The following is a 27,888-nucleotide window of genomic DNA, read 5'->3' as shown; positions in this document are numbered from 1 at the left end:
TTATCCGTTCTTCTGCCTCAGTTATTCTGCTATTGATCCCATCTAGAGTACTTTTAATTTCATTTATTGTGTTGTTCATCGTTGCTTGCTTCATCTTTAGTTCTTCTAGGTCCTTGTTAACTGATTCTTGCAATTTGTCCATTCTATTATCCATTCTATCTCCAAGATTTCGGATCAACCTTACTATCATTATTCTGAATTCTTTTTCAGGTAGACTGCCTATTTCCTCTTCATTTGTTAGGTCTGGTGGGTTTTTATCTTGCTCCTTCATCTGCTGTGTGTTTTTCTGTCTTTTCATTTTGCTTATCTTACTGTGTTTGGGGTCTCCTTTTTTGCAGGCTGAAGGTTCGTAGTTCCTTTTGTTTTTTGTGTCTGTCCCCAGTGGCTAAGGTTGGTTCAGTGGGTTGTGTAGGCTTCCTGGTGGAGGGTACTAGTGCCTGTGTTCTGGTGTATGAGGTTGGATCTTGTCTTTCTGGTGGGCAGGTCCACGTCTGGTGGTGTGTTTTGGGGTGTCTGTAGACTTACTATGATTTGGGGCAGCCTCTCTGCTAATGGGTGGGGTTGTGTTCCTGTCTTGCTAGTTGTTTGGCATAGGATGTCCAGCACTGTAGCTTGCTGGTCGTTGAGTGAAGCTGGGTGCTGGCGTTGAGATGGAGATCTCTGGGAGATTTTTGCTGTTTGATATTATGTGCAGCTGGGAGGCCTCTTGTGGACCAGTGTCCTGAAGTTGGCTCTCCCACCTCAGAGGCACAGCACTGAGTCCTGGCTGCAGCACCAAGAGCCTTTCATCCACAGGGCTCCTTAATTTGGGATGATTCGTTGTCTATTCAGGTATTCCACAAATGCAGGGTATATCAAGTTGATTGTGGACCTTTAATCCGCTGCTTCTGAGGCTGCTGGGAGAGATTTCCCTTTCTCTTCTTTGTTCTGACAGTTCCCAGGGGCTCAGCTTTGGATTTGGCCCTGCCTGTGCGTGTAGGTCGCCGGAGGGCGTCTGTTCTTTGCTCAGACAGGACGAGGTTAAAGGAGCCGCTGATTCGGAGGCTCTGGCTCACCACGCCGGGGGGTAGGGAGGGTCACGGAGTGCGGGGCGGGCCTGCAGCGGCAGAGGCCGGCGTGAAGCTGCAGCCTGAGGCGCGCAGAGCGCTCTCCCGAGGGAGCCGTCCCTGGATCCCGGGACCCTGGCAGTGGCGGGCTGCACAGGCTCCCCAGAAGGGCGTGTGGCTAGTGACCTGTGTTCGCACACAGGCCTCCTGGCGGCGGCAGCAGCGGCCTTAGCGTCCCACGTCCGTCTCTGGGCTCCGCACTCTTAGCCGCGGCTCGAGCCCGTCCCTGGAGCTCTCTCAAGCAGCGTTCTTAATCCCCTCTCCTCGTGCACCAGGAAACAAAGAGGGACGTAAAAGTCTCTTGCCTCTTCGGCAGGTCCGGACTCTCTCCCGGCCAGCCGCGGCGCACCAACGCCCTGCAGGCTGTGTTCACGCCGCCAACCTCAGTCCTCTCCCGGCGCTCCGACAAAAGCCGGAGCCTCAGCTCCCAGTCCCGCCCGCCCCGGCGGGCGAGCAGACAAGCCTCTCGGCTGGTGAGTGCCGGTCGGCCCGATCCTCTGCGCTGGAATCTGTCCGCTTTGCCCTCCGCACCCCTGTTGCTGTGCTCTCCTCCGCGGCTCCCAAGCTCCCCCACTCCGCCTCCCGAAGTCTCCACCCGCAAAGGGGCTTCCTAGTGTGTGGACACTTTTCCTCCTTCACAGCGCTCTCCCGCTGGTGCAGGACCCGTCCCTATCCTTTTGTCTCTGTTTAGTTTTTTCTTTTGCCCTAACCAGGTACGTGGGGGGTTCCTTGCCTTTTGGGAGGTCTGAGGTCTTCTGCCAGCATTCAGTAGGTGTTCTGTAGGAGTTGTTCCACGCGTAGATGTATTTCTGGTGTATCTGTGGAGAGGAAGGTGATCTCCGCGTCTTACTCTTCTGCCATCTTCCCGGAAGTCTCCAGTATTTTGGTTTTTTTAGGCTGTTTTAAATAGAATTGTTTTCGTAATTTGCTCTTGAGATTGTTCATTGTTTGTGTATAGAAATGCAGTTGATTTTAGTGTATTGACTTTGTATCCTGCTCCTTTGCCAAATTCCTCTTTTAGTTCTAGCAACTTCGTTCTGGAGTCTTCAGGGTTTCTATGTATAAGATCATATCATATGCAAAGATAATTTTACTTCTTCCTTTACAATTAGCATGCCTTTGATTTCTTGTTTGCCTAAGTGCTCTGGCTAGGACTTCTAGTACTATATTGAATAGAAGTGGTGAAAGTGGGCATCTTTGCGTTGTTCCTGATCTTTGAGTATGATGTTTGCTGTGTGTTTTTCATATGTGGCTTTTATTATGTGGAGGTAGGTAGTTTCCTTCTGTTCCTGTTTGTTGAGTGTTTTTATCATGAATGCGTGCTGAATTTTGTCAGATGTTTTTTCTTCACTTACTGAGATGACCATGTGGTTTTTCCTTCATTATGTTGATGTGGCATATTACACTGATTGATTCTTATATGTCGCATCACATCATTGGTGTATAATTCTTCTAATATGCTGCCGAATTCCATTTGCTTGTATTTTGTTGAGGATTTTATCTCAGTGGTCATAAGGCATGTGGATCTGTAGTTTTCTTTTCTTGTAGTGTCTTTGGCTTGGTATCAGGGTTATTCTGGACTCACAGAGTGAGTTAGGAAATATTCCCTCCTCTTCCATCTTTGGGAAGAGTATGAGAAGGTTTGACAGCTCTTTAAATGTTTGGTAGAATTTACTAGAGAAGCCATCAGGTCCAGGGCTTTATTTATTGGGAGATTTTTGATTAATAGGTCAATCTGCTTATTAGTTATGGGTCTATTCAGATATTTTCAAGATTAGTCTTGGTAGGTTTGGGGTTTGTAGGAATTTGTCCATCTCATCTAGGTTATCCAGTTTGTTGTGTATAATTGTTAATAGTGCATTGTTACAATCCTTTTTATTTTTGTAGAATCAGTAGTAAGGTCCCCACTTTTATTTTTCATTTAGTAACTTGAGTCCTCTCTTTTCTTCTTGGTCCATCTAGCTAAAGGTTTATCAATTTTGTTTATCTTTTCGAAGAACCAACTTTTGGTTTCGTTGATTTTTCTTTATTATTTTACTCTTCTGTATTTTGTTGACCTCTGTGCTAATTTTTTTTTTTTTCTTCCTCCTGCTAACTTTTGCTTTAGCTTGCTTTTTTTTTACCAATTCCTTAAGGTGGACTTTTTGGCTACTGATCTGTTTCTTCAGGTAGATATTACAGCTATAAATTTCCCTCTGAGCACTGCCTCACTGCATAACCTAAATTTTTCTTTGATCCATTGGTTGTTTAAAAGTGTTTTTTTAAGTTTCCACAACTTTGAATTTTCCAGTTTTACTTTTGTTTTTGCTTTCTTATTTTATCCCATTGTGGTCAAAAAAGATACTTAGTATGATATCTACCTTTTAAAATATGTTGAGACTTAATTTGTAAAGTGTCCCACATGCACTTGAAGAATGTGTGCTCTTGTTGTTGGGTAGAGTGCTCTGTGTGTATCTGTTAGATCTAGTTGGTGTATTGTGTTACCCCTCCCTTTCCTTACCTATGTCTGGTGGTTCTATCCCTTAGTGTGAGTGGGATGTTGAAGTCTCTATTGTAGAACTGTCTGTTTTTGCTTCTTATGTTTTAGTGGTCATTACATGTGTAAATATTTATAATTATTATGTCTTCTTGCTGTATTGAACCTTTTATTAATATATAGTGTCCTTCTTTGTCTGTTGTAACCTTTTTTTGATTTAAAGTCTATTTTGTGTGAAATTAGTATAGCTACCTTGCTCTCTTTTGGTTCCAATTTGCATGGAATATCTTTTTCCATCCTTTCACTTTCAGCCCATTTGTGTCTTTAGGTCTTAAGTGAGTCTCTTATAGACATTATATTATAGACGTGTTTTTATCCATTCTGCCAATCTGTGTCTTTTGATTGGAGAGTTTAATCTGTGTAAATTTAAAGCCCCATAACTTTTTTGACCCTCATTTCCTGCATTCTTGTTTTTGTGTTTAGTTGATTTTTTGTAGGGAAATGTTTAAGTTCCTTTCCTTTTGTTTATATGCTATAGCAGTTTTCTTTGTGGTTACCACGGGAATTACATTTAACAGCCTAAAGTTATGAGACTCTAATGTGAATTTATAGCAGTTTTAGTTTAATAACATATATAAAATCTGTTCCTTTACAGCTGCATCTCAACCCTTTGATTGCTGATGTTATAAGATCACATTGTCATACATTGTGTGCCCAAAAACATAAATTAAAAATTCTTTTAAATGTATTAGTCTCCTAAATTATGTAGAAAAAAGATTTGGGGTTACAAAGTAATTTACAGTAATACTAGCTTTTATACTGATAACTTTTTTCTTTAAATCTTGGTTTCTTAAATCGTAGAAGAGAAAAAGTACAGTTACAAGCCATTGTAAGCCATAGTACTGGCTCTTATAATTGCCCATGTGTTTACCACAGTTGAGATCTTCTGTTTCTCCACATGGCTCCAGGTCACTGTCTAGTGTCCTTTCATTTCAACTGCAGGACCCCCTGAGTACTTCTTGCAGGTACAAAGGAGAGTTTTGCTGCATACAGGATTCTCCACTGACAGGTTTTTTTCCTTCTTTTAGCGCTTTGACTATATCAGGTCTTCTGGCCTCCAGAATTTCTGATGGGAAATCTGCTGATAACATATTGATGATCCTTTGTGTGCGACAGCTCCCCTCTTTCTCGCTGCTCTCAGGAGTTTCAAAAGTTTGGTTACAACATGTTTCAGTGTGGCTCTCTGAGTTCATCTGACTTGGAGTTACTGAATATTTATATTCATATCTATCTTTCATCAGATTGAAGGAATACTGACTAAAAACTTCCCCAGTATTCTCTCTGCTCATTTCTCTCTCCCCTCCTTCTGGGACTCCCATGATGCATATCTTGGTCCATTGGCTGATGTACCACAGGTCTTTTTAGGCTCTGTTTGCTTGCTCTCCAGTCTTTTCACCTCTCTTGTTAATTTCCATTGTCCTGTCTTCTCTCTGCTCTGCTCAAATCTGCCTTTGAATCCCTGAAGTCAGTTTTTCACTTCAGTTAATGACTTCTTAGCTCCACGTTTTCTTTTTGGTTTCTATCTTTTTATTGATGTTTCCAGTTCATACATCATTTTCTTGACTTTCTCCATATTTTCCTTTAGTTCTTTGACCTTCTTTAATAGTTGTGTTAAAGTCTTTGTCTAATATATCTGCCAGTAGGTCTTTTTCATGGCCAGTTTCTGTTGACTTGGCTTTTTTTTCCTTTGAAATAGTCATACTTTCCTGCTTCTTTGTATGCCTTGTGGTTTTTTGTTGAACACTAGACATTTGAATCTAGTAATATGGTAACTGGAACTCAGTTTCTCCTCCTTCTCATAGGTTGCTGTTTTTGTTTCTTTGATGGTTGTAGGCTGTCTATTTCTGTGCCAAAGATCAGATTGAGGTGTAAACTAAATGCCTTCTTAGGTCTTTTCTGAGCCTCTCCTTGGGTATGCACATTCACTTTCTAATTTCTCCTGTATATGCAGTTGATTTTGAATGTCTGGCTTGCAAAAGGGGGAATAAAAGGGCAGTGGCCCTTTAACTCTTCTGAAAGTCACTTCAGCTGGAGGAGTTGTGACAGCGGGGGCAGGGGGTGGAACAGCAATGGCTGCCCATTTCTGTGACCAGAAGCGCATCTTTTTTGCCCACCCTGGCTCCCACAAGGTGCTCCATTCACAGCTGCTTGGGTGGAGAATAGGGAAGAGGTAGCTATTACCGTGCTAAGAGCCGAAATTGACCAAAATTAACCATAACTTACTGTTCAAGCCTTCAGTAGACTTCAGAGTTCCAAAATAGTTACTTCAGACAGATTCTACAGTACAGCTGTTGTCCAGGTGGGAAGGTAGATCCTGGTGCTTCTGCTCTGTCATCTTTCCAGAATCTCAGGCCCTTTAAGAAAATAGAAATTACTTACGCTTGTGTGCTGACGGGAATTACCTAGTGGAGATGGAAAAGTTGATGCTGTGCCCGAGTAAGCTTGAGTTTGCTGACAAAGGACTGCGTGCTGAGCCTCGGTCGTCCATCCCATTGTTTCCTGCCATCCTGCTCAGGACAGAAAACATGTTCTTGGTGATACTAGTTTAAGCTTGAGCCAGAAAGAGCTTTAGAAGCAGAGTTTCAAAAGTCTGTCAATCAATCACTGTACCCAGCTTCCTATGCATTTCATCCCACGTTTAACTGCTGGTTATGGTTTCTTGCCTGCAGTGCTACAACTGTGAGGAGGAGGCCATGTACCACTGCTGCTGGAACACATCCTACTGCTCAATCAAGTGTCAGCAGGAGCACTGGCACGCGGAACACAAGCGCACCTGTCGCCGGAAAAGATGAAGGCTGGTTCTTTCTGGAGAATCACTGACGATTATTCTTCTCAGACACAGCGGTTTTTGTTTCCAAGAAGCCAAAATTGTTTAGAATTTGCTTCCCATTTTGCACCAGCCTTTAAACACTTTTCGTGAAGAAATTTTGCACAGTAGTTAAATCTTTTGTTAATGCTCCTCTGGAGTTTTTCAGGGGGTAAAAGTAACATCAGTGGAGGGTATTATTTTAAATAAATTTTAATTGAGAGTTTGTTGCATTTTCAGCAAATTTTAAAACATTTTTAGGTTTTACAGAGATTTTAACCTTTAAACAACAGATCTTTAAAAAAACAGCAGGTGAATACAAGTGAGTTTAACAAAGAAACATTTAAAATAGATCTGAATGTAAGAACTACAGAACTGTTTCAGAAATAAAGCATACTACCTTGATGTGAAATTTATTTCTTAACCTTGTTGAGCTGGTTTTGTTCAGCTTAATTTACTGTTTAAAGGCATTATCTATTGGTTATGCCAGTGGGTATATGATTGATTGAATTTAGGGAACAGGGTTGACACAGCAGGTGCTAGTCCTGCATATTTTTTCTTAAATATTTCCCAATTGTGTTTTTCATTATTTCTTTTCAATATATAACTTTTATAACAAATTATTAGCTTTGATCTTGTAGTTTAAAATTGCAGGGAACTGGGGTAATCTTTTACTGAGCTGGATCTTAGAGAAAATGAATATTTAAATTTTAAAGTTTGCACATTTCATCTTTGTCCTAACATGAGTGCTTGTAACAAAATAAACAAAAATAAAAAGCCAAAAACTACCTTTATCCATACACGAAATTATAGATGAGGCATACAAATTTCTCTAATGCTTCCCTTCCCTCCCCAAATATCATCTGATTGATTGATTGCCTATTATCTGGTGTCACCTCTTACATTGTAAGTTAATACTGAAAGGAAAGAAAGCACTTAAGTTTCACAGAAGCCGTTATGTTTGTAGTAGTGGGTCATTGCCTACTAATGAACTCCACCACTGTACACAGAATGAAGAATAATGCATGTTAATTTTCTTGTATTAAAGATGCCGTGATTTGTAAAAAGTCTGTATTTTGCGGAATGTCTGGATTAAGAAGCATTACCAATAGGAATGGATCGATAGTTGAATAATGATTTTTTTTATACATAGACATATAAAATACAGCCAGGAAAACTTAAATTACTTTTTACAAAAAAAAAAAACCTCACAATTTATGTTTTTTCAAAGACTGATCTTAGACCAAGTCAAAATAAATTCCCATTTATCATTTATTTTTAAGGTTAGAGAAATAATTTGTAAATATTTATTTAGACCTTTGATATTTATTAAAGCAATTACACACCATGTAAGTGAGAGAATCAGGAGAAAAACCTTTTTAAAAGTTTTCTCCAGGTTTGTCAGGGTCACTCTAAAGAGCCTTCTGTGAACTAATCATCCATCCAGTCCTGATGCTGTTACAGACGGCGGTGACACAAGTTAATCGACAAGCTGCTGCCCAGTGGCGCCCAATGGCTTGTAGGACCTGCCCAGTAGCCCCATTTCAGCACCGTACCTGGATTACGCAGGGACTCGGCACTCTCGGTCCCTCCTCGTTGCTGTGTGATTTGTCCGTGTTGCCACGGTGCCGTGGTCTGAGCGAGACGACGTAACCATGAACACTTAACCTTCTCTGATTGATTCTTTTGATTTCAAGTTTTAAAACTTCGATCCACCCCTATGAGAGCAAGTTATTGTGGAACTATTTTTGGTGTAAAATCATTCCAGAGTGTGTACTATTTACCGATAGCTGCATGAAAGTAAGATTCGTGTTACTTTGGCTTTTTTGTCTCCGTTGACACGGTTGCACATTTACAAGTTACTACAGCGTGAAAACTGTGTGTTAAAAAAAAAAAAAACAAAATTAAAAAAAGAGATTGTGGCCTGGTTTTGTAAAAGTTTTAGGTAAAATTACAATTGATTGTTTTAGGAATCATTATTAAAAATTTTCTGCAATCATAAAGCTATATCAAGGTGTTGAGCTTAGCCACTATGCACATTGTAATTATTCATCGTGGCTGTCCAGTTCTATGATGCATTCTGGCATTTTGTAAGCTGCTCTGACTAGCAATATATAGGTTCATTTAATGTGTTAACATTGGTTAATAAATGTATTTAAAAAAACTGCCTTTAATAAATTGTTGATTTAGTCCATTCCCCTAAACCAAAACAAACACAACTGTATCACATGGTAATCATATACTGTGGGCTATCCATTGGTGACTGTTTAACTTTATATAAAATCAGTGTGTTAAAAATAATTTACTTAAACATTTGTTTAAGTTGAACTTACTTTTACCAGTTGTCAAGTTCAGGTTTGTTTGACTACAAAGCCCCCTTTCTGGGTAAACTTATGCTAGGCTGAACATAAAGATAGATAGAAAATTATTCAGTGAACATTTGAAATTAGTCAATATCATCAATTTCAACGCATCTAGAATCACATCCATCATCTCACCTTGCATCACTGCACTCCTCCAACCAATTCGCATGATGCCAATCTCAATTCAAGCCAGCGTCACCCTCCTGACCAGACTGTAATGTAGTAAGTGGCTCGACCCTCTTCTTTGCCTTCCTCTCTAATTCAGTGGTTCTCAAACTTTTGACATCAGGATCACAAGAGGACTTGTTCAAACACTGCTGGTCCCCACCCCCAGCATTTTCATTGCCGACAAGTTCCCAAGTGTTGCTGACGAGGGCATCCTTTCATAATCACTGCTTTACTGATGATGAAAATAAAAACAGACCCTTTCATGAACAATATACATAAAGTTTCAGTATTTTACAGAGTCCTAGGGCCCATCTGTAGACTTCCCACCCCCATAAGGATCCAGGTCCCTCATGTTAAGAATCCCGGATCCAGTGAGATTAGAGAAGCAAAAATAGGAGAGGTAGCAAGAGTCCTGTTACTGTGATCTAGATCAGAGCCTCTCAAATGTTCCTGTGCACACAAATCGCCTGGGGCTCTAGTTAAAATGCAGACTCTGACTTAGATGGTCTGGGGTGGGTGGAGCTGGTGACTCTGCCCTTTCTCATAAGCTTCCAAGTGATAACTGCTTGTACTGGCCAGGGATTACACCTGAGAGGCTAGGTCTTAAAGGATATGTAAGTGCTCAGAAGTGTAACTACTACTACCACACTAAATTATAAACTATAAAACAATGCTGTCAAGTGAAATTATGTAACGTGAGGTACCTAAGAAATTTAAAATTTTCTAGTAACCATACTAAATATTAAACCATTAAATAACCATATTAAATATTTAACCGTATTAAGAAGGAACAGGTTAATTTTAATAATATATCCTACTTAACCTAATATATCCAAAATATTTCAATATTTAATTAATATAACAATGAGACATTTTATATTCTTGTTTTATACTAAGTCTTCAAAACCCAGTGTGTGTTGCATGCTTTCAGCACATCTCCATTCGGACTAGCCACAGTTTATTCACGTGTGGCTGATGACTACCCATGTTGGACAGAGCAACCTAAAAGCAAGAGCTTTGTCTTACCAAATAAGGGCCCCCATCAGCACCCGACCTGTAGTCAACATGCATTTAGCAAATGTTTAGTAGAGGTCCTCCTTGAAACCTAGGAGCTGACAAGAAAAAAATTAATCAGTTTTCAACAGAATTTGACCTCTCTGAGGGTAGGCTTAGTCTTTCAGAGTCTGAGATTTGAGAGCTTAAAAATCTTCCAACAACCTCTAAACTGACATTGCAAGTAGGCAGCCCTGGAAAGTTACCTAAGGATCCCTATGGCTCTGCAGGGCAGTTTGAAAACCTTTATCTACTCCAACTCCTTAACCTCATACTGGAGAGAAAGCCGAGACCCAGAGCTGCTCAAAGTCAGGAACCAGGTTCCTGACATCATACTTCCTGTTCTACAGCCCCATGAAGACAGTCTGTGGCTTAATAAAGTCATGCAGTGATGAATAATCCCTACCTCCAGGAACAGGAAAGAGTATAACTGGGGGTAGAGACTGCTAAGGAAATTTAGAAGACAGTGTAAATATTACTCATTCATTTAATAAATACTTGAGCCCCTCCAGCATTTGTGTTAGATGCTAAGTGTATGATAATGAGCAGAACAGACACATTTCCTGTCTCTATGTAGCTTATATTCTAGTGAGGGCATCAATCAAATAAGTACAACTTTAATTATAACCCAGAGTTGGGTGCAATGAAGAAAAAATATGGGACTATAGGATACGGAGAAAGCACAACAGGAGGGGAAAGAATTAGGGAAGGCTTAAAAAAACCTGTACGGAAGCTCGAACTTGAAAGGTGAGCAGGAGCTAGCTGGAGAAGAAAGGCATTCCAGAGCATCCCACATGGATTTCGGATGATTCATTTTTTTCCTTCATATTTCTACTATGAACATAACTTTTAAAACCAGGAAAAAAAGTTACAGAAGAAACAAAATTCTTGGCTAGAGCGGTCTTCAGGGTTAAAGGTTACAGGAGAGTAATTCTTTTCAAGCAATGAGAGAGATTTGACATGGTTAAGGAAGCCATCAGACAGGAAGCAGGAATGAGGGTGATGCCACGAGAGAATAACTAGAGGGTAACCTCACAGTGACTGCGGAAGATGAGATGGTGCAAAACGACAGATGATAAAGTGAAGATGAGAGAAGCCTACTCTTGAAAACTGCTCGTGAATGGGAGGGAAATTATGTTTAGGACAAGAAGAGGCTATAAACAAGTGATATCAGCATCACGGTGGTGCAGGGTGTTCCTCCTTTTGTCCTTTTTCAACAAAGAATTAGGGCATCTTTCATGAACACAAGGACCTCTGTGGTTGCTGTGGGAACCAGCACCATATGCCAGGGGACCTGTAAGGGGTCTTGCCCACCTCTGCATCTGGTAATAGGGTTAGGGTTAGACCTTGATATGGGCTGTGGAGCCCATGGGGCAATAAACTTGCCTGACCCTTCTGGCTGCAGTTGGGAAAAAACCTGGAGTGTTGACCTGGGCAGACACCCACAGAAGATAGAGAAGTTGCAGAAATCCAGCCTTTCCTAGGGGAGATTCCAGCATGTCATTGGAGAGGGAGAAAGTTTGGATGCAGTGGATCTAGAAGAACTTTCTCAGCACTGCACCCCACCCCCACCCCACCCCCCAAGGAATCACTGCATACAGAGGATCTATCTGACAGTGGTGACCTCTTTCACAAGATACAAGGAGAGCAATGAGTGAGTACCTAGCTAGCCAGTGGTGTGGGAAGCAGCTGGAGAACCTGTTTCTCTCCAGCAGCACCCAGAGTACTGACGCAGGACTTCCATGACTGCCAAGAGGGAGGAGATCAGGAAAGAAGCAGATAAAAATATCGAAGGTCTTTAAAGGGATGCAGTTCCTGCTAACTGAACTCAGCAAGAAGTTCATCCATGAGCCTCTGGGAGTGCCACTCCTGGGGATCCCCTTACCAGGTCCATGGGCATCCCCAGTGCCCTAAAAGCTAAGCTCACACTCTCCCCCACTCTGCAGCCAGCATCTTGTGCATGGCTCTCCTGAGTGCAGCAGCAAAAGCAAGCTCCGGTAGACAGAGCGTGTGATCAGAGAACTGGCCAGGGTCTGTGGGCAAAGGAGAAGCCAGAAACTTGGGCTGTAGCATCACCTTCTTGAAAACAAAGAAGCCAGTGGCCAGTCTGGTGAGTTGTAAGAACGAAAAAAGATACAAAAGCTTTAAAAGTTTGCCACAAAAGGGAACAAGCAGAGTGAAACAAGGGTACCCAGAAAAAGGCAGAATTAATGACAATACCAACAAACAGAATGCCCCATTTGAAGACAACTAGCAAAGATTTGAGGAGGTGTCTGCTACTTCAAATGCAACAGCAACAACACAAAACTACAAGGAACATGAAAAATCAAGGAACCATGTCATCGTTGAAAGATAATAATTTTCCAATAACCAAGCTTAATGTCATGGAATTTTGTGATCTAGTTGATAAAGAATTCAAAATAGCTGTTTTGAAGAAACTCAACAAGCTATAAGAAAGCTCAGAACGACAATTCAATGAAATCATGAAAAGAAAAATACTGGTTCAAAATGATATTTACCAAAGAAATAGAAATTATAAAAAAGAACCGAGGAGAAATTCTGGAGCTGAATAACTCAATGAATGAAATGAAAAATGCAGCAGAGAGCATCTGCAGTGGAGTCCAGCAAAGGGGAGACAGAATAAGTGCGTTAGGTGACGGGAATTTGAAATAATTCAGTTAGAGGAGAACAAAGAAAAAGAGAAAGAATGAAAAAGAGTGAAGAAAACCTACATGACCTATAGGATTCCATCAAAAGAACAAATAGAATAATTGGAGTTTCAGAAGGAGGAGAGGGAGAAGGGGGCAGAAAGTTTATTTAAAGAAATAATAGTTGAGAACTTCCCAAACCTGGGGAGGGAATGAACTGGAAGTCTAAATTCAAAGTTAATAGATCACCCTATTTTCTCAGCGCAAAAAAGACCTTCTTCAAGACACATTATAACAAAACTATCAAAAATCAAAGATAAAGAATTCTAAAAGCAGCCAAAGGAAAAAAAGACTGTAGTCTACAAAGGAATCCTCATTAGGCTATCAGCGGATTTCTCAGCAGAAACCTTATTGGTCAGGAGAGAGTGGAATAACATATTCAGAGTTTTGGGGAAAAAAAACAACGCTGCCAGCCAAAAAATGCTCTCTCAGGCCAAGTTACCCCTCAGATATGAAGGAAAATAAAGATCTTTGTAGACAAACAAAAGCAGAGGGAGTTCATCATCCTAGATATGCATTTCAAGAAATGCTGAAAGGAGTTCCTCCAGCTGAAATGAAAAGATGCTAATCAGTGACATGAAAACGTAAGAAAATATACAACATACTGGTTAAGGCAAATATATAGTCAGACTTAGAAAACTCTAATTCTGTAACAGGATGGTATGTTAATCGTTTAACTGTAGTGTAAAGATCAAAGGAAAGGTATTAAAATAATTATAGATACTACAATTTGTTACTGCATACACAATATAAAAGAGTTAAATAATGACATACAAAATTTTAAAAGGGGGAGTCAATAAGTGAAGATTTTATAGCTGATCAAAGTTAAGTTGCTATCAACTTAAAATGGACTGTTTTATCTATGAGAGTTCTTATGTAAACCTCACGGGAATCACAAAGCAAAAACCTATAGTAGATTAAAAAGGGGGAAACAGAGAGAACCACCACAAAAAACCCACGAATTTATGAAGGTGGGCAGAAACAGAGGGAAAGGAAACATTGGAAATGCAAAACAACCAGAAAATAATTAGTAGGATGACATTAGTAAGTCCTTGATGCTAAATGTAAATGGGTTGAATTCACCAATCAAAAGCTAGAGTGGCTAGATGGATTGAAAAAAAAAAAAAAGAAGCCACACAAGACCCAACAATATGCTGCCCATAAAAGACCCACTTCAGGTTTAAAGACACATAAGCTCAAAGTGAAGGGATAGAAAAAGATACTGCATGCAAGTGGAAAGCAAAAAAAAAGAGCAGGGATAGCTATACTTATATCAGACAAAACAGACTTTAAGCCAAAAACAGTAATAAGAAAGTCAATATTTAATGATAAAGGGGTCAATTCATCAGGAAGATAAAAACAACTATAAAGTATAAAATATATATGCATCCAACATCACAGCACCTAAATATATTAAGCAATAGTAACGGAGCTGAAGGGAAAAATGGAAAAAAATACAATAGTTGGGGGATCCAATACCCCACATTCAGCAATTGTTAAGATTATCTGGACAGAAAATACCAGGAAATGTTGAGTTTGAACCATACATTAGACTGAACTGAACTAATGGGCATTTATAGACATTCCATCCAACAGAAGGAGAATACACATTCTTCTCAAGTGCATACAGAACATTCTCCAGGATAGGTCATATGATATGAGACAAAAAATGTCTCAGCAAATTTAAAAGATTGAAATCATAGCAAGTATCTTTTCTAACCACAATAATATGAAACTAGATATCAATAACAGAGGAATGATGAAAAATCTACAAATATGTGGAAATTAACACACTCCAGAATCACCAATGGGTCAAAGAAGAAATCAAAAGAGAAATGAGAAAATACAGCAAAACAAATGAAAATGGAAACAAAACATACCAAAACCTATGGGATGCTGCAAATGCAGTTCTGAGAGGGAATTTTATACCAATAAATGCATATATTAAGAAAATGGGAAGATCTCAAATAAACAACATAACTTTACACCTCAAGGAACTAGAAAAAGAAGGAAAAATGAACCCCAAATTTAGTGAAAGGAAATAAAGATAAGAGCTGTAATAAATGAAATAGAGACAAGAAAAACAATAGAAAAAAATCAATGAAACTAAGAGCTGTTTTTTTGAAAAGATAAACAAAATCTACAACTCTTTATTGAGACTAACAAGAAAAACAGAATGAATACATAAATAAATAAAATCAAAAATGAAAGGGAAGAGGTTACTGGTACTACAGAAATACAAAGGATCATGAAACTATCATAAACAATTATACACCAGTAAATCAGATAACTCAGAAGAAGTGGATAAATTCCTAGAAACATACAACCTGTCAAGACTGAATCATGAATAAATAGAGAATCTGAACAGACTAGTAACAAGTAAGGAGATTGAATCAATAGCCAACTCTGAAGCAGACTCACAGATATAGAGAACAAACTGGTGGTTACCAGTAGGGAGAGCGAAGGGGGAAAAAAGGGTTATTATGGGATACATGAAATCATGTGTATAAAACTTTTGAAAACTGTAAAGTATTATAGAATTTAAAGAATCTTTCATTCAACAAGAAAAAAGAAAGAAAAAGAAAAAAACAATTCTAAAATTTGTCTGGAACCACAAAGACCCTTAATAGCCAAATCAATCGTAAGAAAGAATAACAAACACAGAGGTATCACACTTCCTGATTTCAATCTATATTACAAAGTTAGAGTAAATTTGTAATTTATGGTCAACCAATTTACGGTCAACCAATATTTGACTAGAGAGCCAAGAACACTCAATGGGAAAAGGACAGTCTCTTCCACAAATGGAGCTGGGAAAGCTTGAATAACCACCCAAAGAGTAATGAAATTGGACCCCTATCTTACATCACTTACATAAATTAACTTGAAGTGGATTAAAGACGTAAGCATGAGACCTGATGATAAAACTCCTAGAAGAAAACATAGGAAAGAAACTCCTTAACATTAATCTTGGCAATGATTTTCTAGATATGACACCAAATGCACAAGCAACAAAAGCAAAATTCAACAAGTGGGACTACATCAAACTAAAAAGCTTCTGCACAGCAAAAGAGCCAATAAAAAATGAAAAGGCAAACTATGAAATAGGGAAAAATATTTGCAAAACACATATTGGATAAGGATTTAATATCCAAAATATAAACAACTCATACAACTCAATAACATGAAAGCAAACAATCTGATTTAAAAATGAGCAGAGGAACCAAATAAAAATGTTTTTCAAAGACATGCAGGTGGCTGGCTAACAGGTACATGAAAACATGCCCAACATCATCAGTCACCAGGAAATGCAAATCAAAACCACAATGAAATGTCACCTCACACCGTTAGAATGGCCATCATCAAAAAGACACAAGAAAATAAGTGTTGACCAGGATGTGGAGAAAGGGAACACTTATGTACTGTTGTTGGAAATGTAAATTGGTTTAGCTACTATGGAAAACAGTAGGGAGGTTCCCCCAAAATTAAAAATAGAACTACCATCTGATCCAGCAATTCCACTCCTGGTATATAGCCAAAGGAAGTGAAAACAGGATATCATGTTTACTGCAGTATTCACAACAGCCAAGACATGGAAACTACCTAGGTGTCTGTCGGTGGATGGATGGATGGATAAAGAAGTTGTGGTACTTATATACAATGCAATATTATTTAGCCATGAGAAAGAAGGAAATGCTGACATTTGTGACAACATGGATGGACCTTGCGGTCACTATGCTAAGTGAGATAAGTCAGACGGAGAAAGACAAATACTGCATGATCTCATTTAAATGTGGAATCTAAAAGAGCCAAACTCATAAAAACAGGCAGTAGAATGGTGGTCACCAGGGACTGAGGGGTGGGGGAATTGGGAAGAAACTTGCAACCAATAGGCAAATAAGTTTTGGAAAACCAGTACGCAACATAGTGATTACAGACAACAATACTATATTATAAACTTCTGCTAAGAGACTAGGTCTTAATTTCCACCACAATTATGTGATATGATAGAGGTGTTAGCTAACGTTACAATGGTACTCATATTGCAATATATAGATGTACTAAATCAACGTGGTGCACACCTTAAACTATTACCATGTTATATCTCAATAAAAATAAATTTTAAAAAAGAATACATTTATAATTTAACAAGGAAAGCTGATTGAGAGAGAGCAAAGGTGCGAGTCTTCTACAATGTAGAATTTTTTAAAATTATCTTTTGTTTAGCTCTTTTTGGTGGTTCAAAAATAATTATTAAATAGCAATTATGATAATAGTACAACATCTGACTATAGACTGTGGTCCGAATTCTATTATTTATGGAATATAACTTCATAAGAGTTTCTGTATATTCACCACATAGCTCTTTTTTTCTTTATTCTTTTAGCCAAAGAACTTTTATTCCACTGAACCAACTATCTTAAAAAATGCTTTTTTTGCATTTAAAAATATTTTTAGAACAGTTTTAGTTTTACAACAAAATTGAGAAGCAGGGACCAAGATTTCCCATATGTCCCCTTCCACCACACATACACAGCCTCACCCATTATAGACATCACTCACCAGAAGTTTTTTAAATTTTTTACCAAGGATGAGCCTACATGAACACATTAATCACCTAAAGTTCGTAGTTGACATCAGAGTTCACTCTTGGTGTTGTACATTCTAAGGGTTTGCACAAATGTGTAATGACATATATCCATCATAGTATCATATAGAATGTTTTCATTATCCTAAAAATCCTCTGTACTCTGTCTAGTCATCTCTCCCCACCACCATCCCTGGTAACCACTAATCTTTAAATTGTCTCCATAGATTTGTCTTTTCCTGAATGTCATATTGGTGGAATCATACAGTATTTAGCTTTTTCTGATTGGCTTCTTTACTTCGTAATTTATCATTTAAGGTTCTTCCATGTCTTCTCGTTATCTGAGAGCTTATTTCTTTAGCACTGAATAATATTCCACTGTCTGGATATACTTCAGTTTATTTATCCGCTCACCTACTGAAGGCAACTATGAAGCAAGCTGCTATAAACATCTGTGTGGAGGTGTTTGTATGGACATAAGTTTTCCTTTGGGTAAACACCAAGGAATGTGATTGTTGGATTGTATGGTAAGAGTACGTTTCACTTCGTAAGAAACTACCAAATTGTCTTCCAAAGGTTGCATCATTTTGCATTCCCACCAGCAACGTATGAGAGTTTTTGTTGCTTCCCATCCTCGCTGGCATTTGGTGTTATCAGTGCTTTGGTTTTTGATCATTCTAAGTAAGTTGTGTACTGTTATCTCATTGCTGTTTTAATTTTCATTTTCCTGATGAAATATGATGTGGAACATCTTTTCATATGCTTAACTGCCATCTGTATATCTTCTTTGGTGGCATATCTAATCAGGCCATTGGCCCTCTTTTTATTTGGGTTGTCCATTTTCTTATTGTTGATTTTTAATAATTCTTTGTATATTTTAGATGAGAGTCCTTTATCAGATGTGTCTTTTGCAAATATTTTCTCCCAGTCTGTGGCTTGTCATTTCATTCTCTTAACACCATCTTTCACAGAGAAGTTTTTAATTTTAATGAAGTCCAGTTTATCAACTTTTTTCATGGACCATGCCTTTAATGTTATATCTAAAAAGGCATCACCATACTGAAGATCATCTATGTTTTCCCCTATGTAATCTTTTAGGAGTTTTACAGGTTTGTGTTTTACACTTTGGTGTAAGATCATTTTGAGTTAATTTTAGTGAAGGGTGTTAAGGTCTGTGTCTAGATTCATATTTTTGCATGTGGATGTCTAGTCATTTCAGCACCATTTGTTGAAGATACTATCTTTGCTCCATTGTATTGCTTTTGTTCCTTTGTAAAAGATCAGTTGGCTATATTTATGAGGACCTATTTCTTGCCTCTCTACTCTGTCCCACTGATTATCTATTCTTTCTCCAATACCACACTGTCTTGATTACCAAGGCTTTATAGTAAGTCTTAAAGTCAAGGTGCATAAGTCCTCCAAATTTGCTCTTCTCCTTCAATATTGTGTTGGCTATTCTGGGTCTTATGACTCTCCATATAAATTTTAGAATCAGTTTGTCACTATCTACATAATAATTTGCTGGGATCTTATTGAGATTGTATTGAGTCAAGGTAGGAGGAATTGACATCTTGATAATATTAAGTCTTCCTACCCATGAATAAGGAATATCTCTCCATTTATTCTTTGATTCTGTTCATCGGAGTTGTGTAGTTCTCATGTAGTTTTTATATGTATTTTAGATTTATACCTAAGTATTTCATTTTGGGAGTGCTAAAGTAAATGACATTGTACTTTTAATTTCAAATTCCACTTGCTCATTACTGGTATATAGGAAAAGGATTGGCTTTTTTTTTTTTTTTTTTGTGGTATGCGGGCCTCTCACTGTTGTGGCCTCTCCCGTGTGGAGCACAGGCTCCGGACACGCAGGCTCAGCGTCCATGTCTCACGGGCCCAGCCGCTCAGCGGCATGTGGGATCTTCCCGGACCGGGGCACGAACCCACGTCCCCTGCATTGGCAGGCGGACTCTCAACCACTGCGCCACCAGGGAAGCCCAAATGATTGGCTTTTGTATGTTAACCTTGTATCCTGCAACCTTGCTGTAGTTACTCATTAGGCCCAGGAGTTGTTTCATTGATTCTTTTGGATTTTCTCCATAGACAAGCATGTCATCTACAAACAAAGCAGTTTTATGTCTTCCTTCCTAATCTATGTATCTTTTATTACCTTTTCTTGTGTTGCTGCATTAGCAAGTACTTCCAGTACAATGTTGAAAAGGAGTGGTGAGAGGGGAACGTCTCTGCATTGTGCCTAATCTTAGTGGGAAAGCTTTGAGTTTCTCACCATGAAGTATGATTTCAGCTGTAGGTTTTTTGTAGATGTTCTTTGTCAAGTTGAAGAAATTATCCTCTGTTCCTAGTTTACTAACAACAAGAGCATCAATAAAGTAGCAATACTGTTTTCAAATCTATGAACATAGGATGCATTTTCTTTTACTTATATCTTCTTTAATTTCTTTCAGCAATGCTTTATAGTTTTCATTATACCCAAAGTGATCTACAGACCCAATGTAATACCTATCCAAATTCCAAAGACGTTTTTGCACAAAAATAAAACCCCATCCTAAAATTCATATGAAATCTTAAAGGATGTCAAATATCCAAAACAACCTTGAAAAAGAAGATTAAAGTGGAAGGATTCGCACTTCCTGATTTTAAAACCTACTACAAAGCTACAGTAATCAAAATGACATGGTATTGACATAATACTGACATAGGAATCGCATAGAGAGCCCGGTAATAAACCTTAGCATATATTTTCAAATAGTTTTTGACAATGGTGTCAAGACCATTCAATGCAGATAGGACAGGTTTTTCAACAAATGGTGCTAGAAAATGACATCCACATGCAAAAGAATGAAGTTGGAGCCTTGCCAACACCATATACAAAAGATACCTCAAAATGGATCAAAGACCTCAACATAAGCCCTAACTCTATAAAACTCTTAGAAGAAAACATACGGCCATAACTTCCCATATTAGATTTGACAATGACTTCTTAAATATGACACCAAAGGCAAAGGAAACCAAAAAAACAAGTAGAAAAACTTGGCTTCTTGAAAATTTTTAAATTTTGTGCATCGAAAGACACTATCTACAGAAGGCAACCCACAGAATGCGAGAATATATCTGCAAACCATGTACCTGATAAGGGATTTATATCCAGAGTACACAGAGAACTCCTAAAACTCAAAACAAACAAACAATTCAAAAGTGGGCAAAGGACTTGAACAGACATATCTCCAATGAAGAGCTACAGACTGTCAATAATCCCATGAAAAGATGTTCAACATCACTAGTTATTGGGGAAATGCAAATCAAACCTATGAGATACAACCTGACATCTATTAGAATGGCTACTATCAAAACAAAACAAAACAGAAAATAAGTGTTGGTAAGGATGTGGAGAAATCAGAACTCTTGTGCACTGTTGGTGGGAATGTAAAATGGTGCAGCCACTGTGGAAAACAGTATGGTGGTTCCCCCTAAAAATTAAAAACAGAATTTTCATATGACCCAGCAATTCCTCTCTGGGTATAAACCCAAAAGAACTGAAAGCAGTGTCTTGAAGAGATATTTGTACACCCACGTTCATAGCAGCATTATTCAACAATAGCTAAAACATGTAAGCAACACAAATGTCCATCAATAACCGAATGAATAACAAAAGGCAGTCAGACATCAGAGACATCCGAGTAGTGTCAGTCATGGTAGATAGGGAGCAATGCCCCAGTAACAGACCCTGAGTTCCTGAAGCTCAAAATTTCAACTCTGAAGGCCAAGGGGACATCCAGAAACCAGGCAGCAAGGCATGTCATTGAGAGATCAGAAGACAAAGGTCACTGCATGGATCCAAAGACCCCTCACCTTTATCCACCTGCAGAAGACACACTTCTCCCCCTACTCTAAAAACTCTTGAGGGGAAGAGCAGGAGACAGGAAGTTAGCTCAAAGACCCAGTGTTCTTGTCCACGAGAGACTGCACATGACCTGAGAGGACCAATTCTATAATCAGTTTAGACCAAGCTTTCCTTTGAACCAGGTCTGTTCAGTGAGTGAGGTCTCAGGTAGTAGGCAAGATTAGGTTTAAACAAAACAAATTATTACACATTCTTTGTTTAAAAAAAAAAAAAGGAATGACAATCTACTCTTTTCTAATTCATTTTAAAGAGGATCATAAAGATTAAGAAAGATCAAGCTATAATTCTTACAACCTTTTAGTAATTCCAGCCACCGAGTACCTGCTGCTGGAGAGTGAAGACATGCCATGGAGCACACCTTCTCCATTTGTTTGTCTCCAGTTTAAATCCTGCGATTTGTGTTCAGTTTCTTTCCGCTGTTGCTCTTTAGGCCAGCGAGTGGGAGCTCTTCTTGTAAATAAATCACTTCCAAGCATTTTATTCTGGATTTTACAAGAGTTTGCAGTAAGTGTTTCAGAAGCATAAGGAATGGTCTTAGGCACTGCCCGAGAATCCCAGAGGGCCTCCCCAGACCCGGGCACCTTCTTGGAGAGTGGCTGTGACATGTCCCCCACACTGGCGGGGGACTCCTCACCTGGGCCTGCGTGGGGTGCTCCTCACCCGGCCTTTGGGCCGAGAGCTGCATCTGCTCTGCTCTTGGTCCTTATCCTGGCTGCCCTGAGCCTGGGTCTGAGCAGAGAAAATACATAATTAAGAAGGGCTCAGAAAAAAGGATGAGGGAAGAGTGGAAAGGCGGGAGGGGAAGTTTACCTGGCAGAAGGTCCACGTACAAGTTACGTCTCACCGCCTTTTGTGCTAACCGTGCCCCTTGGGAGAGCAGCTGTCGGTGAGACCTGCCGTTTCAGGTCCCTTATCCGTGTGGAAGCTACCTTTCCCCCCAAGTCTGTCTTTGCATCCTTTACCTCTGTCTCTAAAACCCTTCCTGCAGCTCTGGGAGTAACAGATGGCTCCAAGCGCCTACCTGTCCACATGCATTTTTTTTTTCTTTTTTTAAGCATCCAGCTCACGTCCCATACCGAACTTTTCTCTGCTAATCAGTCCTTTCCCTCAGGTCTGATGTAATAATTAGGACTGGTTCCTTTTATCCGCAGAAATGGCATAGTATCTTGATGCTATACACATTCCTCTGGTCTCCCAGAAAGCGGCTGGTTCCTCCGGAATTCTATTTGAGAGCATACAATAAGAGATGAGATTTTTTTTTAAAGTAAATAAGTTTATGCACAATTGGAATGCAAAGCGGAATCTTTTCTGGTCTTGTAATATTAAGAAGTACAAGGAAAGTGCCTGATCGGTAGCAACATACACTTATCAGAATGACTATCTCCAGGCCCTCACTCATCTTAAGCTCCAGAAAGTCTGGAGCCTAAGACGAGTGAGCCTCGTGGAAAAAACCAACTAAGCAGGAGAAGTAACATGGACTGAAAGCGTCATGTGCTCAAGCACAACAAACTACAAAGCCACACAAGGTGGATACATTCAACCACATAAACATAAGAAAGTTCAGCGTGGCAAAAAAAGTGAATTAAAAAAAAAGTGACACAAAGAGGGAAAAAAAAATCTCAGCTCATCACAAAGGGCCAATCTCCCCAACTAACAGAACTCACAGCAATCAGAGGAAAAAGTGTGTCCAGGACAATGGCAAAGAGGAGCAGTCACGACTCCCGTGACTCCCGATATAAACACGTATCAAAGATTTTACAACGGGTTCACAGGAGGATTCCAGGAACGCCACAGATACAGAAAACAAGGAATTCTGAAGTGAATTTACAAATAGATGTGAAACAGGTCTGTCTACAGGGACACAATCTGCGTTTCTATGGACAAGAATAATCAGTATTATTATCAGTCTTCTACAATTTACAGATTGTAAAGTAGCTCAAGGACAGTAAAAGGCAGAGAACCTGGATAGGTGAGTTAGACAGGACTTCCAATAATTTTTTTTTTTTCCTTTTAAAAACTTTCACAATATTTCCTGACAAGTTAGTAGTTCAAGGGACATGAACAAACAGTCCACAGAAAGAGAAATACAAGTAGCCTTTAAGATATTTTTAAAATATCCAAACTTACTTATAATGAGATAAATGCTAACTAAATCAATATTTTCTGTCTTGAAGAGTTGCTGGTGAAAGTGAAAAATCAAAGTGAAACCACTATGGGGCTCTCTGGCAACATCCGTCAAAGTTACAGATGCATTTACCCGATGACTCATCAATCCTATGTCCAGAAATCTACCCATCAGATACGCTCGCCTACATGTAAAATCAACTGTTTTTGTCATAACAAAAGTTGATTGGAAAAGGCTAAGTGTCCACTGACAGGAATGGAATTAGGGAAGATGGAATGCTGTGACACTTTTTAGAAAACAGCAGCTCTTGGCGCCAACATTACAGAGCAGAGTGTGTGGCAGACTACCTTTGGGTTAGAACCAAGGGATGATAGGATATGTATTCATAACTGACTTGTATTCACATAAAGAAACACAGAAATGATACACCAGAAACGAGTATACATGGCCACCTGTCATGGACTGTGTGGAGGGGGGGGTGCCAGGACAAGACTGAACCTCTTCCTGTAGTTTCCATATTTGGACCATGTGACTGGATTACCTATTCAAAATGTTACCTTTTTTTCAAAATGACGATTTGGGTTTTCCTAACAGCCCAGGCTGTAAATGGTGAGGTGGTGATGGCAGGTAACAGTGATATTTTTCTCTTTTTCCTCTTGTCTAACTGCATTGTGTCTAACTGGAGAGGTCTGGACACCTTCACACACACTGCGCCTGCCCACTCGTGCTTTCTAGCTTCATTTTCCATAACTAGACTGTTGTCCCTGATGATCTCGTGCCTCCTGGAACCTCCTCCCTTATCCTCATTAAGTGCTTTAAACATAGTAGGAGCTCCTTACAGCCATTAAACTGACTTATTGTCCTTGTTCCCTGAACCTCAAGGAGCCACGGGAGCCCACGGCTGAGTGAATCAAGGATTATGTAGCAGAGATGTCTGGACGAAGGACAGGCTGGAAAAGTGGAGAGGTGCCCATGGGGAGAAGGACCTTCCTGCAGCAAATGATCCTCCACAGACCACCCTCTCGCATGACTAAACAAAATATTTAACATGTGAAAACTTGAATATTTGACTTGAATTTTAAGCAGACCAAATGGAGGCTTTAACTGTTCACATTACAAAGGACCACGGGGTCTCTGTAAACAGCTTCTCAAATGTTTCTCCTTATATCCTGAAACATTTGATAGAGTTAGAAACTAAGAGCAAAGTGTTAGCCTCTGCTGACAGATTATCAATCAGGCACTGAGATATAAAATTCTGAACTTGGCTGTTTAAAAAGAATCCTGACGTTCTGGGGACTTCCCTGTTGTTCAGTGCAGGATACCAGGCGCCCTAACTCCTATACCACGAAGGGAGGCGGGAGGGGCCGCTCTGCTATTACTTGCCGACAGGGCATATCGGCACGGACGACGCCCCCAGACACCCTGAGGCGTGTGGCCAGGTCACCCTGGCTCTACTGTGAGAAACACACGAGTCCCTTCCTCCCTGTGCAGCCCCGGCTGAAGCAGGTTAGTTCCGAGGAGCACCAGTTGCTTGATGGTGAGACGAGGCACTTGCCTCATCACCGTATTTTGGTTAGAGGATTAGTCTGAAGAACAGCGTGTGTAAGGGAAACAGGAAGACCGTCTAGTCTCACCCTTCTTTGTAAAGACGGGAAAGCTTATGTGATCCCCTGTGTTGGCAGAGCCAAGACTGACCCTCAGTCTCTGGCTCAGGCCTTGCTGTCCCTGCTGGACACAGACTCGGAGGAGGGTGGGCTCCTCCCCGACTTCAACCCAGCAACAACCCATGGTTGGTGCTCAAATGTTTATTGACTGAATAAGTGAAAGAGACAGAAGTTGGAAAATTAAAACATTTAAAGCCCAAACTATCAGACTCAGAAACTTATTGCTTTTGAAAGAAAAACCAGAATCAGAAGTTAATTCTCAAAAGTTTGCCTTATTACTTGTGTGTCTTACAACAGGAATCAGCAAACTACAACCCCAAAGCTGGCCAAATCCAGCTACTATCTATTTTTGTAGGGCCCACAAGCTAAAAGTAGCATCTATACTTGGAAAAAATCCACAGAATAATATTTCATGATGGGAGAATGATATGAAGTTTACGTTTCTGTGTTCTTAAATACAGTTCTGTTGGACCAGATCCTTTCCCACAGATCTGAGGGCTGCACCTGGGTCACAACATCAGGACTTGAATGGTTCAGACAGAAGCCACCTGGCCCTTTACAAACATGTCCGCCACCCCAGCCTTAGCAAGCTGGTGAGGATCCGGTTCAACCCTCACTGGAGCTGTTGCCAAGATGCAGCATAATCAGTGTGCCACTGCCCGTCCAGGTGTAACTGCCCGCTAACGACCAATGGTTTAACCTCAACCAAAAGCATCCCTAAGACCCGTCAAGACCGGCCAACTCACCTCACAGCCCACTCCTACCTCCAGGAACCCCAGCCGGTGACACCCCGCAGCCATTGTCCAGGTGACGCTGACCTGAAAGCCGTGCTGCCCCCTTGGTGGCTAGGAGCTTTGCTCCGCGAGGAGAGCGTCTGTCTTTGAGGATTCACCCCCTGGCTCTCAGCTTCGGATGCTTTTGATGCTGCCTGACCTGTGGGAAAGCCCATTGGACAGTGGTCAGGACAGGTGGCCTCTGCCCTCTCATGGGAGGCTGAGGAATGGGATGCACAGCAATGCTGCCCCTTGCCCCCCAGGTTCAGGGAGCATGGACAGGGCCCAGGGACCGCCAAGGGTGGCTTGACAAGATGCGTGGGTGCATCCAGTCCCTCGGAAAAAGTCCCATGGGAATGCAGGGAGGGGGCAGCTCTGGCCGCACATGGCCCTCACCTCACTGCTCCGTCCCGGGCTCTGCCGAAGTGCGGGTCCCAACGCGGTCCTCGTCCTCCTGACGGTCAGCAGAGCGGAGACGCATCAAGTTAGCAGACCTCTGCCCCTCAGCGGCTCCCCCACATCTCCTGAACGTCTGCTCGGGCTGGTCTGGCCCGCAGAGAACACATGCCCTGGTCCCCCCAGGGAAACTGGACAGGCCCAGAGATATCTGTCAACACGTGTCAACACCAACACGAGGTAGGGAAACGAAGCAACACGAGGGGAGCTGAGGCCAAGCCTGGATCCTCTGCGCCCGCACTGCCGGGCTTCCCTTCCTCCTTCTCACTTTCCATTTCTGTTCCTTTGCTTTTCCCCTGGTAGGTCTGTCCCCCGAGCCCGACAGCCCCACGTGGGGCCCCGCGCTCTCTTCACAGGTGACGAGTGAGGAGCCGCGGAGTCGAGCCACCTGCTGGCCTCCTGCCCTGACGACCAGCACGACCGGCCCGGCTGCAGATGCCGTCCATCTGCTAGAGGCCTCTGTGCCAGCCCTGGGTGGGCCTCCAACTCTCCCCCCATGAACGACCGAGTTGGGGGTGACAGTGATGTGCAGGATGGAAGGGGGAGCCGAGGGGTCACCGAGACACAGGGGATCCACCCCAGCCAGAGGAGCTGATGCGTGGACCACCTCGAGGGGTCACCACCGCCAACCACCGCCCGAGGCAGCACGGCCGACCCAAGTCTCTCACTAAGGTATCGTACTGACTTGGTCTTGCCCAGCTATTTTGTTCATGGATTAACCTTAAAAACCGAAAGACAATAAGAGGTGAACTGAGGAGCCCACTGTACTGGAGCCAGAGCGGCCGTGACGGGAAAGATGCCCTCTCGGGACACAGTGCCCGCCTGCGGGCCGGCAGAAGAGAAAGGGCTGGCCCACCGGTGGGGACGGGGGTTGTGGGTTCTGCTGCGAAGATGTCGTAAGTCGAGACTACAAGTCACAAGTCACGTGGGTGTCAAGGAAACGGAACCTCTCTCCTCGGAAGCAGTGACACCACGTTCCTTGAGGTGGACACATCACCCGACGTGGGACACCGAGACAACGAGGACGGTAAGACCCAGAATGATGATTGACCAGCTGATCAAACTCCTGACTGTGTCCCCAGACCTCAGCATCGTGCTGGAGGACGCAGAACGCAGCACCAGAAGAAACTCTACGCACGCACAGGAACACACACTCTGCACAAAGCACGGCCACACAGAGCGGTTCTGTGTCAGCAACGTTCTGAGTCACCCAATGCAGGTGGTCTGCACCAGCCACCCACTTTTATACCCCCCATTAGCGCGGGACGGTCCTGGTACAAGTGGAATTCTAACACAAAGGCACTCGGGTGAAGCCTGTCGATCTGTGTGCAGAATCAGTTCTACTGATTTTCACGTGTATTAGACTTAAGCTTTTGTAACCATTAGGCTGGTGGTCAGTTAACCCGCTACTACTTTTTTTTTTTAAACATCTTTATTGGAGTATCCCGCTCTTTCCAAGAGATGAAGCCAAGATCAAAACAAAGATAATCTGGGTTGGAATCGTCAGCGAGACCTATGTCCTGGCAAAGCTTCCTGCCGAGGAGCAGCAGAGAGTATGTGCTCACAGACGCACACTCCTTGTTCCTAAAAGTTACCAATAATCTGTACACTTGGAGCAAAATA

General features: G+C 41.2%; 1 protein-coding gene across 15 annotated transcripts in view; it reads left to right on the top strand.

Annotated features, from left to right (window-relative positions):
• Nucleotides 1-8,612, top strand: part of ZMYND11 (zinc finger MYND-type containing 11) — a 149,368-nt gene extending 140,756 nt beyond the window's left edge. For all 15 annotated transcript variants that reach the window (XM_027089320.1, XM_027089332.1, XM_027089331.1 and 12 more), the window contains one exon: nucleotides 6,312-8,612. In XM_027089320.1, the coding sequence (XP_026945121.1) occupies nucleotides 6,312-6,434 (123 nt within the window). In that variant the 3' untranslated portion in view covers nucleotides 6,435-8,612. The remainder of the gene's footprint in view (nucleotides 1-6,311) is intronic.
• The last annotated feature ends 19,276 nt before the right edge of the window (nucleotides 8,613-27,888 follow it).

This window comes from Aethalodelphis obliquidens, unplaced genomic scaffold (assembly GCF_003676395.1).
Source record: "Aethalodelphis obliquidens isolate GAN/ISIS:26980383/991018 unplaced genomic scaffold, ASM367639v1 scaffold65, whole genome shotgun sequence".
NCBI lineage: Eukaryota > Metazoa > Chordata > Mammalia > Artiodactyla > Delphinidae > Aethalodelphis > Aethalodelphis obliquidens.
Note: the sequence above shows the minus strand (reverse complement) of the source record. Positions and strands in the feature narration are given on the sequence as shown.